At 39.0% G+C, this 15,750-nt stretch overlaps 1 protein-coding gene across 1 annotated transcript; it reads left to right on the top strand.

Moving 5' to 3' along the window:
- The first annotated feature begins 326 nt into the window (after nucleotides 1-326).
- Nucleotides 327-11,019, top strand: LOC138209603 (uncharacterized). Its single transcript, XM_069168291.1, has 14 exons — nucleotides 327-504; nucleotides 2,534-2,890; nucleotides 2,990-3,202; nucleotides 4,410-4,751; nucleotides 4,921-5,118; nucleotides 5,208-5,570; nucleotides 5,667-5,888; nucleotides 6,761-7,015; nucleotides 7,339-7,599; nucleotides 8,518-8,778; nucleotides 9,210-9,291; nucleotides 9,396-9,456; nucleotides 9,889-10,112; nucleotides 10,272-11,019. The coding sequence occupies exons 1-14, from the start codon at nucleotides 450-452 to the stop codon at nucleotides 10,351-10,353; spliced, it is 2,976 nt and encodes a 991-aa protein (XP_069024392.1). The 5' UTR covers nucleotides 327-449; the 3' UTR covers nucleotides 10,354-11,019.
- Nucleotides 11,020-15,750: the final 4,731 nt, after the last annotated feature.

The raw sequence follows: 15,750 nt of genomic DNA, 5'->3' as shown, positions 1-15,750 counted from the left end.
AAACTTTCACTTTCACTATAATTTACATAATACCCGCAAATTAAAGTGTAGTTCATATGTCAAAAATCTATTTATGGCGAGGTCATCGTATGGCCTGATAATGTAAACATATTGAAACAGACTGCTGACCACTATTTCCATAAGATATATTTTAAGAATTACAGTACATGCATGCAAAACATCAGGAAGAATCATTTCTTCATTTTAACTTGGGGGTTTACAGTCATCCGTCTATTCATGCATATTAATCATGAAAAGAGGAAGGAGGACGGTGCTTGACAGCTCAATCCTTTTCTCTGTTAAAAACAACTTTTCCAACCACAGAGGAAACTGTGTGCAAAGGGCACATCGTCCTGTTTTGATGAAGAAATGTTTACGACTGATTTACAGCAATTCTCATGTATGTGATCTACCTGCTGATGTGATTTAACAGAGACAAGAGAAGCAGCATGAGTGTAACTGCAGCAGCGAGTGGATTTGTTTTCATCCTTCTCTCTCTACCAGGTACTGTACATTGTTCATTGCTATGTGGTTACAGCACTTAAGAAACTCAGAGGATTTTTTTTCTGAGTAAATCGATGCAGCTAATTTGTTGTTGTGCTATGTGGTCTGAATCCTGCAACACCAGACATTCACTTCCTAACTTAAAGATCAAGTCTCAAAACAAACACCATCAGAAAGCTTCTTTACAATTCAGAGATTTTTTTTAAAAACTTTATAATCATTTATATTTATCTGACAGCTATTAGTTACTGTACAAATTAAGAGTCGTACATACAAAACACACGGTGTGTACGATGACTTCTTAGTAATGAAACTTGCTAACAGTACATAAGTAGATCTTAATAAACAATCAGTCAGTTCTGAGAAAATTAGTAGGCAACTTCCTCCATCACATTTTTTGTACAGAAATGACAACATTTCATGGTTGCAGCTTTTTAAATTGGAGGATTTGTAGCAGTTCACCATTTTTTTACTGAACAATTGATGACAAGATTGAACTTGATCCACATAAAAATGACGGTGCTGCTTAAAAAGGTGAACATCAATAATAATAGCAGATTAATATAAGAATGGAACTCACAGGGATCATCTGCCTGCATTGAGTACTGACATTTAAAATACCATCATTAAGTATCGTGTCACAACACATTTTTTAACACAATAAGTCAAATACGTAACATAAATGTTGTTGTAAAAATGAACACAGAGAAGTTTAGTTTTGTGGCCTGAAACTTTGCTGTTCTGGTTCACTCTTAACTCTGTCATAGAGTTGATATGACAGAAAGTGACATGATAAAGGATCAGAGTTTTCTGGTCCTTTCAAAGTTTAATATTTCCATCTCACCTGTAAAGTTGACACACGATGTCAGTAATCATAAAGTGCCTTTGTGTCTTAATTTGTGAATCAGAAACTCTTTGCCAACTTGTTTTCTATAACCCAAACCTGCAGTAACACATTGTTTGACTTTTGGAGGAAATTTAAGCAGCAATTTAAATTTGCTGACTGATCACCTTTTTCAATTGATGCAGAGACATTTTTTGTCAAAGAGTTTCCTATTATTCAGCTTAGTTGGAGCAACATTATCATCATTTTTAGACATTTACCAACTCTTTCACATAAAAGATGAAGATGATGCTGAAAAAGAATATAAAAAATACAATAAGTGATAATTAAAAAGTCACTGCTATTTTCACATAACCCAAAGTTTAAACATCAGGGGCTATTTGTTTTTCTACAATGAGTCTGTTTTCTATGTGATTTCAGTTTTCCTGTGAAGAGTGTTTTTAAATCATCTACCTATCACAACTGTTGCCCACGTCTCAGTGCGTCACATTCATTATCAGTTCCCATTTACACTCCGCAGCAGCCTGACCACAGAAAGGAAAGCAACCAAGCAAAGCAGGCGCTTGTTTTCATGGTCCACACCCTTCCAGAAAATATATCTGTTAATGCTGGCTCGTAACTCCACAGGTTCCTTCGTTTTTGTTCCGTTACGGCACGTTAAGATATAATGTCCTCACTCTGCATGCAGAAATGTTAACTGCTCACAGTATAGTAGTTGGTCACATCTACTGTATGTAAAACTCTCCACTTTGTCAGTAGATTTTCCTCAGATACACAGTTTAGACATTTGGCTGACACTTTGTGAAAGATTATTTTTAGGCATTTTATGCTTTTATTATATATAAAATTATAACTGCTGGATTACTCATTCAGTAGATTTCTACTGTTGCCTCCACTGGTGCTGTTAAAAGTGTCAGTCAGTCGTGACCTGAGAGCTGAGTGGGAGGAGTGTGTTCGCTCCCCCTTATTTCCTGTTCATCCTCAATGTTCTATCAATATTTAAAAAATATATCATAATAATTTTCCTGATTATCAGTAACTTCAGAGACAGTCGCTGAAATAAATCAGCGATAACCATTCAGAGAAATTTCAAACCTCAGCTGAGATTATCTTTCCCTAAAATACAGATGAAAGACTGTTGTTTGTTGTTGTTGTCTGACTGTTTTCTGATGTGCTCTGTTACAGTGGTACAGGCGTATGATGACTGGAGAGTGACTTACACTCCTTCTAAGATTTGTGCAGTAAAAGGATCCTCAGTGACCATAACATGCTCCTACACATACCCAGCCACAATGAATGGTGTTCCTATAGTTGTGAATCAAAAAGTTTGGTTCACTGAACAAAGTGATGATGAACCTGATGATCTGACAACAGACTCATTGTACGTGGGTCGTGTCAGTTCTGATTCTTCTTGGAAGTCTTGCAGTCTGACAATCAGAGACCTGAGAGAGAGCGACTCAGCTGAGTACAAGTTCAGGTTCATAACAAACCAACCAAAAGGGAGATGGACTGGTTCCCCTGGAGTCACTTTGTCTGTTACAGGTAATGTTTTTATTCATAAAATCAACAACCAGTGTGAGAGTACATATTGAGACAGGGCATCTACATTTCTGTTGTGTTTTTATTCTCTTCACATTTCAGCTCTCCAGGTGTATGTAGTACCTTCAAATGACTACTGGAAAACGTTGAGTTGTCAAAGAAGTTGTAGGCTAAATAATAATCCCTCCTACATCTGGTACAAAAATGGACAGAGACAAGACACGCAACCATATATTGATTCACGCAACCCAAATCCTCGAGACAGCTATTCCTGTGCTGTAAATGGACTTGAGCATTCAACGTCTCCTTCAGTGTGTGAGTATATTCTACTAACGTAACACCAATCTGGTAGAGACACTAAGGGCCTGATTTTCTAAGATCTCAAATAGAGGATACTAAATTGTGTGTTCCTTCCAAAAGTTTGCACATTTGTTTTGCACCCGTTTTGAGGGTGATTTACTAAGAGTAATTGCGTCATTGAAATCAGGTGCAAATCGCTGTATTTAAATGAGGGTTTACGTGTGTTAAAGTGATTCCAGCAATGGAAAAACAGAGCGACCGCAAAAGGAAATCTGATCCCATTGAAATTAAGAAATGTAAATAAAACAAGAACAAAACGCTTTGTAGGAGATTATTAGCGATAAAGTCGATACTGTGGGAAAAATAAAAACACGAAAAAAAGGCTTCACAATAAAACGTCGGGACGGTGGATGAGATGCTCTAACAAACACCGATCAGCAGGTCCAGATGTTTCTGTGATGAGCTGGTGAATTAGTTTCATTCAGTGACTCACGAGTGCTCGTGAACCTTATGAAGCTTCCTGTGAATTCTGCGGGACACATTCAGGACCTGTGACAGCTCACCTTGAATAACAGGACTGGGCAGGATATCCAAGCAGCGATACGCTGGAACGACCCAGAGGCAGGACAATGCTGAGTCGTAAGACGTTTTTTAATTGCTGGTATTTCGTGGCTCCTCCTTGTTGTTGGCTGTCAATCATTCAATAACTCAGAAATGTCATCGCTGGACAGACGATATGTCTGATTATTTTTTCCCTCTGTCATCTAAAAAATGTTTCCACGGATGTAAAACCTCGTTCTCTACGTATTCTTTGGTTTCTCTGCGTCTTCTTCTCACCACAATAAGATCATCCGTCTCTCCTGATGTACATCTGATTAATACCTTCCTTTCAGTCGTACTAAAATACACAAAATCACTTCTCCTATTTCTACTTCCAGGTTTAGTAAATATCGTTGCGTGTGCTAAACACCAAATATCACATATGCATGAAGGCAAACATGCAAAATGGACGACGTTTGTTAAATTGCACATTTGAAAGACGCAACCCTCACTGCACGTCGTCGGTAGATCAGCTTGGACATTTTTTTGAAGGTGGTGTGGAGTTTGCACGGGATTTTACACACGCAGACTTTTAGTAAATCGGGCCCTCTGTGTATTTTAACCAAATCATGTCATCATGATTACTTTCCAACTCTAGCTTAAGAATAATTTTATCTTTCAGGTCCCCATGGTGATTCATGCAACAGAGTGAATTACAGCAACAGAAGCATCTGTGCCTTCAAAGGCTCATCAGTGGACATTTCTTGTACTTACAACAGTTACAACAATCCAATACAATCCAAATTCTGGTTTAATGTTCGTCAGTCACGTTACAGGTCCAAAGACCTCAGTGAAGACTCCCGGTACGCCGGTCGTGTCCAAGTCTTAGAAACAGAGGGAGGCCGCTCCACTCTGAGAATCAGTGACCTGACAGACGCCGATTCAGCTGATTATCGCTTCAAATTCAAAACACAAAGCTTTGAATGGGGCAGTAGTTTACCTGGAACAACTCTGACCGTCACAGGTACTGATGAACACAAACTGATTTCTTAATGTGAGAGTGTTACACTGTTTGTTTTATTGTGAGGAACCATCTTTGGCTTCCAGTAACTGCGTTACCTAATTTGACTCCCTAAGTTTGTGCAAGTGTGATTTATTCTCATGTTACTTTGTTTCCTTCTGCATTGATCCAGACATTTCCGTCTGGAGGAACGGACAAAAGCTGCACTGTATCACCAGTTGTCACCCTTATGTTTCATCCTACGTCTGGTACAAAAACGGACAAGAAGTGAGCGGAGGAAGTTCTTATCTTGAAGAAGTCTCATATGACAATATCAACAGCTATTCATGTGCTTTAAAAGGATATGAGGATTTTCACTCTGCATTAGTTTGTGAGTCTACTCTTATCAGCTTGTAATATGTGCGGTCATGATTTCCTTGTTCTTCCTGTTAAACTAAACCTTCTTATTTCATCTTCCAGGTGGATACGGTCAAAACTGCAACAAAGTGACTTACACCAACAGAAGGATCTGTGCCATTAAAGGCTCATCGGTGGACATTTCTTGTACATACAACCATTATTCTTCTTCTTCCAACATTCAATCAAAATTTTGGTTCAGAACTGATCGTAGACATCATTGGCAAAATACCTCGCAGCCTGAGGATCTTATCCAAGACTCCCACTATGAACGTCGTGTTCAGGTCCATGGAACAGTGAGCAGATCCTCCACTCTGACTATACGTGACCTGAGAGAGAGTGATTCAGCTGAGTATCGCTTCAAATTCAAAACACCAACATTTGAATGGAGGAGTAGTTTACCTGGAACAACTCTGACTGTGACAGGTGGGATGAAAAATGTTTTAAATACTTTTGTGGATGCATTTGTTCTTTGAGTATTCAGTCACATTCAACATTTCTGTTTTGTTTTCATGTATGCAGCTCTGTGGGTGCAGGTGACCAGGAGACATGTTTATCAGTCTTCCACTAAGGCAGAGCTGAAGTGTCTCAGCAGCTGCAGTCCAGCTGGTCGTCCTTCTATTGTGTGGATCAAGAATGAACAACGGATACCTGGAAAAGCTTCCTATGAAGGCGTGTTCAATACTGGAGACAACATCTCCTGTGCTTTCATAGGACACGAGGGTTACCGCTCTCCTTCAGTGTGTGAGTTACTTCTCTTCGTGATGTTGTCAGCATGATTGAATATATGACTCAGGATGTTCTTTTCACTGACTAAAATGTTGTTTCAGTTATTCAGCATGATTCCCAATAATACAAAAGGATGTAAAGATGAAACCAAATGAACAAAGCAAAAGGAACAGAAAGGTTGTGTTGAGTGTTGTGTTTGATCATTGAGGAAAGGAAGAAGCAGTTTGCTTCACTGCTTTCTGGGCTTTCACCAAAGTCATGCAACCGAGTTAGTAAAGACATCTTTTCCTTTTAAGAAGAATGACTTGAGTTTGAGCAAGTTCCCCAAAACAACATATTTATGCTTACAAGACCAAAACACTTCTTATGATGAAATAAGAGTGACTGTGGGAAACAGGTTGCACTGGATAGGTCATCCGAATATTAGACTTTAATCTGGGAGATCACTCATTGTTTCCTTTTCCAATTACCAGATCTTTTTTTTTTTATCTTTAAAACGTGACCATGGTCGTTCTACCACAGTGATTATTCCTGAAGTATAATAATAGAAGGATATTTCTAAAGTATTTTTAGCAACAGGAGAAGCAGGACTGAAAAACCCAGCAAACACACAAGGCATGTACAGTGTATTATGGATAAGAGGTTTAGGAAATGACCAATGATCAAAGGCTTGTTATTCTTATTAGTTCCCATCCAACAGAGGGTTATAACACAAAGTACTGAGGGAAGCTCCAGGACCTGAACTATGGACAAACATATAAATACATTATTAAAAGAGAATATTACTTTTGATTATTTTTGTGTATGGTTGGAAGTCTGTTGTATTTGTTTTAGGTGTTAGCTGCAAAGCAGTTTACTTATCTTAATGTTAATATTCTTTCCTCTAGATGCTCCAAGGGCTGCTTCAGCAGTCATGAGTCCCTCTGGTGCGATAATGGAGGGAAGTCTCGTGAATCTGACCTGTAGTAGTGATGCTAACCCAGCAGCGAATTACACCTGGTACAAGGAGCAAACGCAGCTCAGCAAAGAACCACAGCTGGTCTTCAGGTCCATCCTGTCCAATCAATCTGGAGAGTATTATTGCACAGCTGAGAACGAGCTGGGGAAGAAAACATCTGAAAACATCCTTTTACAAGTGAAATGTGAGTGAATAGACAGTTTCAGTCTGTTCAGGCATTTTTTCATCTTGGCAATCCAGTTATTTCTTCAATTCAACACGTGTACAGCAGACCACACACAGTTAGGTGTGTTAACCCCACATAACAACAGAGGCAGAGTAAAGGAACAGCAAAGACATGAGTCCTTGGAACTCTAGTGGCAAAACATCGAGTACAGCGAGCTAAATCATGCATCAATATTTAAAGTCATGACACTTTCTTTTTGTTTTAGGTTGACAATGTAATTAGACTCTTAGCGCTCCTGCTAACTTTTTGTACAATAATCTATGTTCTTACTTTTTCTCCAGATGCTCCAAAGCTTCCGTCGGTGACAGCGAGTCCCTCTGGTGAGATAGTGGAGGGAGGTTTAGTGACTCTGACCTGTCACAGTGATGCTAACCCTGCAGCGAAGTACAGCTGGTACAAAGAGAACCAAACACTGTCTAAAGCACTGGGGGGAGAATGTGCTTTTCTTTCCATCAGCCCTGAGGACACAGGGAAATACTACTGCACATCTGAGAATCTATACGGACAGACCAACTCTTCATCTCTACTCATTGATGTCCAGTGTAAGTGTTCACAAACCACTTTGGCAGACACTTCCCAACGGATTCATCCTTGTTAATTACTTTGTGATCCTTTGACTTTGCTTCCAGTCGACCATCAGGTTGTCTCCACCACCACGACCGCTGCTCGACCTGGTTTACATCTAAACTAACATGACGTGTGCCTACATTCTTTGGCAGCGTTATCTTTGCTCAAAGGCACAAGATCATACCTGCTACACATAACCACCAGTCCCATTTCTTTTCCACCACATCTAAAGACTGCGCTGTTCATCTGCTTCTGCAATATCTCTCACTGCCCGCTGCAGGCTCTGTCCCCTATCTATGCTGTTGTTGACCCCGCAATGACCCCTCAACAACCGGCCTCTTTAGGGTGCACCCTTGCGCTCCACTCACGCCTCTCTACCTCACTCGCTAGTTCAGAATATCGTTCTGTTTTCCTCTTTTACCCCTCATCAATATCATCTTCCCACGATACAATGTCTGGCCTCTGGCTGGTATAAGTTATTTGTCATGGAAATACACCCAGATCTACCGGCATTTAATGTCAAATCATTATCTTAAAAGTAACTGGTAACTAAAAATGTCATATAAATGACATGTAGCGGGGTGGAAGTATATAGTGACATCGAATGGAAATACTCAAGTGAAGTGTAGAAGGCTACCTGAAAATTGTTCTTAAGTAAATGTTACTGAGCTTCTTTCCATCACTGGTAAATGTGATGAATATTACGCTAAACATCATGTTAATGTTGTCATCGTGAGTATGAAGTTAGTATAAGCAGTACATTAAATGTGTGTTTTGTTACAGAGGTGTGTTTTGTTTCTCTGTGTCCTTTGGTGCCTCTTTTGGATTCCTGTACTTTGTTTGCCTTCGACTTCCAAATAAATATTGTTTCAATTGTCTCCATTGTCCTCTAGATGCTCCAAAAAATCCTACTGTGTCGCTGAGTCCCTCTGGTGAGATAGTGGAGGGCGGCGCAGTGACTCTGACCTGTGAAAGTGACGCTAACCCAGCAGCTAAGTACAGCTGGTACAAGGAGAATGACGACACACCAAAAAGTTCAGAACAGATTTTCACCATCAATTACTTTAGACCTGAACACAGCGGCCATTATTACTGTGAAGCCAAGAACACGAGAGGACACAAAAATTCCACCTTACATTTGATCATTTTGGCAAGTAAGTCATCCTGGTTAACCTCAAAGAATATAAGATTCACCTTCACTGATCCCCCTTTGAGGAAATTCAATTTGAGAGAGTAACGCAAAGGAATGTGGCTAACATCAAAGAAATACATTTAGGATATTTGTAATTCAAAACAAAGTCAGTCATTCATTTGTAGCCTCGGGTGCACACATATAAAAACACGAAGCTGCTCTCTCAGCATCAGGAGGAACCAACATAATGGCACAGGGGATGTTGAACTGCTGTGCTGCTGCTAACAGAGTTATGTTTTTAGACAAAATCAAAATGAAAAACAGTTCACAAGTTGTAAATTAAAAGGCTTCAGTCTGACACTGTGATTTTTATACCCAAATATCTGTTACTAATGGACTCAAAAATCCTGTAATTCAATAATTAATCTTCAGTATTTCATCACTGTTTCCCAGGTTCAGTGAAAGCAGCAGCTGCTGGATCGATTTCGGTTATTTTTGTGATTATCGTGTTTCTGTCTCTCTTCCTGTTGATTCGGTGAGCAGATTAGTTTTACGGTATTCAGTAATGCATCTTAAATTCAGGCAGTTGTTAAGTGATTTCATCTGATGATTTGTTTGTTCATTTATTGTCCTATTCAGAAGAAAGAGGTCTTCGAAACAAACCTCAGAGTCCAGAGAGAGATCACACAACATCGCACAGGTAAGGAAGAAGAGTTTTGGTATTCGTCCATCAAATCATCAGCAAGTGTAACTGTCCCTGTCAGCCTCTCTTCTTTCATCCTGTTCATTTCTATCTGACAAACCATACGCCGTATATTTGAATTCCTCTACTGTTTTCCATTCAGACAGCCATACTGTCATAAATGATCATGCGCTGAGGGACAATGTTCCCGATCAACACTGTTGTAATGTGCCGTTGTCCCTTCATTCCTGGTGATATATATTCCTTCATCAACACAGTCATACGTGTTTGGTATTTAAAGCTTGAGGTTGTGGCTCAGCAGGTAGAGCTGGATGTCCACCCTTCATCCCCCTGATGTTTCACTGTGTGGTTATCTTGTGTTACAGGGCTATAAAAATAATATTACCCACTTAACTAAGTACTGTTGTCGTTGAAATATTTACCCTTCAGCAACATGTGGGTCCAGAAGAAGACAAACCTTCAGCTGCAGCGCAGAAAAAACTAGCAGTGCAACAGGACGACCTTCACTATGCCAGTGTACGTTTCCGTAAGGACCAGGACGATCCTATCTACTCCAACGTTATGCTACCTCAGCCCAACAGAAACAATAATGAATTGGAGGAGGAGGAAGATACAGAGTACACTGTTGTCAATTTGACCAGTGTCACCCCAGGGTGAGTCCATTTTCTTTGTGCCAAATTAGAAATAGAAAATGACTGCTGTTTCATCCTTGTGATACTGAAATCTGTTCTTTCTTAATGGTATAAATTATTATTCTGAGTTTCTTCATATTATAAAACGTATTTTCACGTTGAATATTTTCCCCGTTACAGATTAAGACGTCAAGAGTCTGTGGAGGATATGTCTGCACTGTACAGCACAGTCAGCAAAAACCAGAGTATGAACACAACATAGATCTGTTCCCCGCCTCAGCCTGCTTGTTTGACATAAAGACATTGCAGTTTGTCAAGAACCAAACATTAAAGGAGCACATCTATCTGATGACACACGATACTACAAACTGCTATTATACATACAAGACAGTGATCATCGTCTCAGGAATCCATTACAACCCTAGTCAGCAGTTTCTTACAAAATTGATCTTACTTTTAATATCAGTGTCACCAGTTTTACATTCAGGTGTAAATCATTCTTGTAAAATCCTTAAAAACGTCTCTTAATTATTGTAGTTAAGTCAGTTAGCTAACAGATGGTAAACTAAATACATCCCAATACAAAATGTCCTTCACAAAAGGTGAAGAGTGCCATTAAATCATTTCTAATGTCTTGTCATGTACATTTCTCTACAAGTATTGTTATTCTGCCAGTCCTGTGTTCAGTTTCTCAGTTGTTAATTCAAGTATATTACGTTCAGAGTCAGTGGGGGCACTGATGAGACAATACTCATCAAGTAGTCATCTCATAACTTTAATGGATTTTTATTTACTGTGGTTTTGTTTGTCATTTAAGCCTGTTACTTCTTTCACACCGTTTTCACCTTCTAGCAATAATTTGTTACGATGATGATTGCACTGATTGATTCTGTTACATATGTGTTGATATGTTATTATGATAAATATAATAAAAGTATTCATTTAATAAATCATTAAATCCAGATGTCATGTTAATGCAAGGATGCATTAAAGGACAACCAGGGGACACCGATATTTTGAAAGAGAGTTAATCTCTGATAAAAATTCTCTGAATATGTTGTGTTAAAGTTGTTAGCGGACTAGAATCTCTTCCACTGCTGCTTCTTGACAGTGTGAGCAGCCACACCTCTGGTCTGCTCACAACTCGAGCAATTATTCCACAGTATGACAGATTAGCTGTGAAGAAACAGAATCGAATTCCTGAGCTAAATACATATGTTGGTATTTTCAGCAAATATCCCATATTGTTCTTTTTTCTAGCTTTTTGCAGGAAGAGCAGGAAGACGTTTTAGCCATGTCCACATTCAGAACTTTTATTGTTTCTACTTCATCCTTCCTTTGTGTTGCACCCACGTATTAAACCACTTATTTCTGCAGCAGTCTCTCTCCAAACAACTGATCCTTAGAAAGCAATTTTAAGTCTCATTTGTTTCCTCCCTGTCTTTTCATCTTGATCCATAAGTAACTAAATAAGTATGGTAAATATTCCCTCAAATATGCAACCCGGTATCACGTCAAAATGTGAAAGACACGCTGGTCCACTACAACAAAACGAGTAATAGTCACGCTTTGGGCTGTTTATGCATGAAAGTTACACTTTTTCCTGTAGTGGACAGAAATTAAACCTAATGCATGCGTTAGAGCCATGTGATTTACTGGAAAATGAAACTTAAGGCTAAAACACATGGTTGGGGTTAGTAAATAAATACATGGTTGGGGTTAGTAAATAAATACATGGTTGGGGTTACTAAATAAACACATGGTTGGGGTTACTAAATAAACACATGGTTGGGGTTACTAAATAAACACATGGTTGGGGTTACTAAATAAACACATGGTTGGGGTTACTAAATAAACACATGGTTGGGGTTACTAAATAAATACATGGTTGGGGTTACTAAATAAACACATGGTTGGGGTTACTAAATAAACACATGGTTGGGGTTACTAAATAAATACATGGTTGGGGTTACTAAATAAACACATGGTTGGGATTAGGAAACCAAAAACAACTCTACAGAAACATTGTCCCCTCCTGGATTCAAACCTCATCATCCTACATGGTCTGTTGCTGTTGCCAACAAGCCACACCTCCTGCAAATGTCCTTTCTTGCCTCTGTTGCGGGACCTTGGTCACATCATCCCGCATCACATGACATTTACATACGTGTAAATTTCACACGTTCAAAACGTGTAACTTTCACGCCCAAAGTGTGGCTGTTCATGTAGTGAACTGTCTATTCATGCTTTGCTGTGATACTGGGTTGAAATATGCCCATCACACCTCATCATTATAAGCTTCATTAAGGGAGAACGTAGTGCTGGACTCATGTATGCACTGGGGCTGGTTTCTCAATGTACTCAGCTGGAGAAGCAATTACATTAGGTGGTACACTATCATTGAAACTGAAAATGAGAACTTATTATGGGTTGCACTGGTAAAATGCAGGTGCCAGAACACCACAGAGTGAAATGCATTTATATTTACCATCAGTTCGGCCACAAGAGATTTTTCAATGTCTGGGACCAGGAAGGCACATTTCAATGCAATAAATCATTCATCAAGACTCAACACTGTTGCTTTGATTTAGAGGACAGGCGGAAGGACACACAGGAAGCAGTGACATTTTAGAAATAAATCCCACCTGTAATACTGGCTCAAAACTAACTCCTTACTGTACACCACAATGAATCCTAACCTACTGAGAGTAATGTACTGCTTCACTTTTAAAACTAAATCTGTCTCCAAAGTATCAGCTATTCATAAGGATAGAAAAGCAACTGTTTCCAGCTTCACGACGAGGTATTTTTGAGATATTCTAATATATTTTAGAATATGGCTCAAGACGTAGGGGATCTTCTCAGATCAAAAGAGGACATGTAGAACATGTACAGTATAAGAACACTTACTATACTTAATGCAAGTCAGCTGCTATGCACTATATTACAAAGCAAACTGGGTCATGTTTTTCAACTTTTAAGACAAAAGATAAATCTGGATGAGAATCTGCATTTATGAGCTGAAATTGAAAACTGACAACAGGTGCGTCAAAGAATATGTTTTACTATTTAGATGTAAATTGTTTCTTCCACCAGCTACAGTATTTTGAAAAAGTTCACGTGAGGTTTTCATTTCATCTTGGAGATACACAGATAGTCAAAAGTAAAAGCTTGGTGATAATATAAACAGGAAGGAAGCAAAGACACATCTTAACAGCTACGTTACCCAGGTGGAAACCACTGAAGTCACAAGTTCTCTTTTAAGACCACAGGCTTGTGAGCAGAGCTATTTACTGAATAACTCCTTCTTCTGAACAGCATCTACTTTCTGACATGTTCTAATAGAGAGAGGAGCAGCGATGAGTTTAACAGCAGCTGTGTGTGAATATGTTGTCATCATTCTCTCTGCGTCAGGTACTGAACATTTTGTTTATTGTGTTGTGATGAAATGTGATATTTACCTTTTAATCCCCGCAACACTGCTTCCTATAAATATGGTTCTGCAACATTAACAACACTTCATGTTAGCAAGACTTCACACGCTGGCGTTGAAGACATTTTCATCAGTAGTTTTCACACTACAGAGAACACAGACAGGAAATAAACCAAGCAAACTGGCAGTTCCTTCACACCCCGCACCTTTCTAGCGGTTTATAACTTTCTTCTTATTTTCTCCAGTAAAAGTGCAATGAAGATTATAATTCTCCAGTCGTCAGGGATGTTTTAGAATTCAGTCAGATTTCTGAAATTTGTTGTCATAACCTTGATGTCCACATCAAAACAAATAATCCATTATTTGTGTTGATGGGCCAGTCATTGTCAATATATGGATAATAGGGCCATGTATTGTGTAGCATCAGTCGTGCATACCTTGTCGTCCAAGCCTAAATCTGAATTATGTCAAGCTATTAAAGATGTTTCAGTAAAAAAAGGTTTTTGAAACTAGCCCATGTTAACGCTCATGTCTAATATTGTTACTAATCTGTGTTTTCTGATGTTACAGTGATATGTGGTCCGAATGATTGGGGAATGACTTCCACTTCTACTCACATCTGTGCCGTACAAGGATCAACAGTGGATATCCAACGCACCTACAGATACCCGGAGAGAATGAATGGCCGCGATACTAGTTGAGAAAACATTCTGGTTTATGAAATTATGGGATACAGATCTGAGAACAAACTCAAACTATGCAAATTAGAAAAGATGTACCTTTATGGATCCCCGAAGAGTACATTTACTTTGACACAGCAGCACAAACGAATGTAGCTCAAATCAAAGAAAGAAAGTTCCATAAATACCCTTAATGTCTGTCTGACAATCTGTGATTTAATGTGAAATGATCTGTCTCTAATGGACTCTGGAATCCTGTAATTTAGAGGTTAATACCAGTACTTCTATTTGATCACTGTCTCCCAGGTTCAATGAAAACAACTGCCATTGGCTCAATCACTGGTATTTTTCTGGCCATGATATTCCTGTCTGCCTTCCTATTGATTAGGTGAGTATGTCAGTTTACTGTATTTTCTAATATATTTTACATTCAAGCAGCTGATTCATAATTTCATCAGATGAGTTTTTTGTTCATTTATAATTTTATCCAGAACAAAGAGACCCTTGAAACAAATCAGAGAGATCACACAGCACTACACGGGTAAGGAAGAAGAGTTTTGGTATTATTACCTCATCATCTAAAAACTAATTTGAACAGTGCTTGTGTCCTGTTTTTGCTAAATCGTGGCCCACAGTAACTTTGTCACAGTTCATTGTTGTTGAGTTATGTCTTTCGTCGTATCCGTTTTCTTCTTGTCCATTTCAGTCTGTTCTCGTTGTTTAGTTCTGTCAATATGTATTTTCTTCATCTTTTGGTCCTATCTGTCCAAAGTCTTTCATGATCAGCTCCTGTTTTATTTTGATAACTCACCTCCTTGTCTCACTTCTGTTGTCTTAACTTCCTGTCCTCGTGTTTTCCCACCTGTGTCTATTTGCCTTCCCCTGAGAGGTGTACTACGAAGCGAGATTAGTGGGTTAGCGAGGTATGTTGACTCTAAAGCCAGGGTTGTCAGTGTCACGAAGGTGTCGCTCTTTTAAGATGGCTAGATCACCATGGTAACTGATGCTGCAAACTTAACCCGGTCCGGAGGAGGTTATTGTAGGAGACATCGGATCAAAACGTAAGAAAGTACCGACGACTGACCAGTCAGATCTCTCTGAACAAAGGTGTTATTACCAATTGGAGAAGATCCAGTGGATCTCGGTACGCGGTGTGAGACCTCTGCAGAGGTTCAGTGTTCAGAGACTGACAAACCTGTGTGTCATTCCCCCGGTGATTTGTATGCGGTATAGATTCATTTCACTGTTTTTTTACTGATATCATTCAGCAACAGGCCCTGATTGATGCACTAAAAGTGTTGCACTTGCACTTATAAGATCTGACAGCAAACCTACCTCACGCTTTGAATTATGATTTTATATTTATTTCTTATTTGCTCCTCGGTCCGTTTGACACCTCCAGCACTGCAGGTGAAATAATAAGACTAAAACGTTCACACATGTCATGAAAATACATCTATTAATACATTAATTTAAATACATATACACATGTTATTCTTCAGATCTTCCTGTGCACAGTACCACCATTTCAAATTAAAAGCTGTTT

This window comes from Embiotoca jacksoni, unplaced genomic scaffold (assembly GCF_022577435.1).
Source record: "Embiotoca jacksoni isolate LCO1_2020_lvr unplaced genomic scaffold, fEmbJac1.0.p SCAF_4, whole genome shotgun sequence".
In the NCBI taxonomy this organism is placed as follows: domain Eukaryota; kingdom Metazoa; phylum Chordata; class Actinopteri; family Embiotocidae; genus Embiotoca; species Embiotoca jacksoni.
Note: the sequence above shows the minus strand (reverse complement) of the source record. Positions and strands in the feature narration are given on the sequence as shown.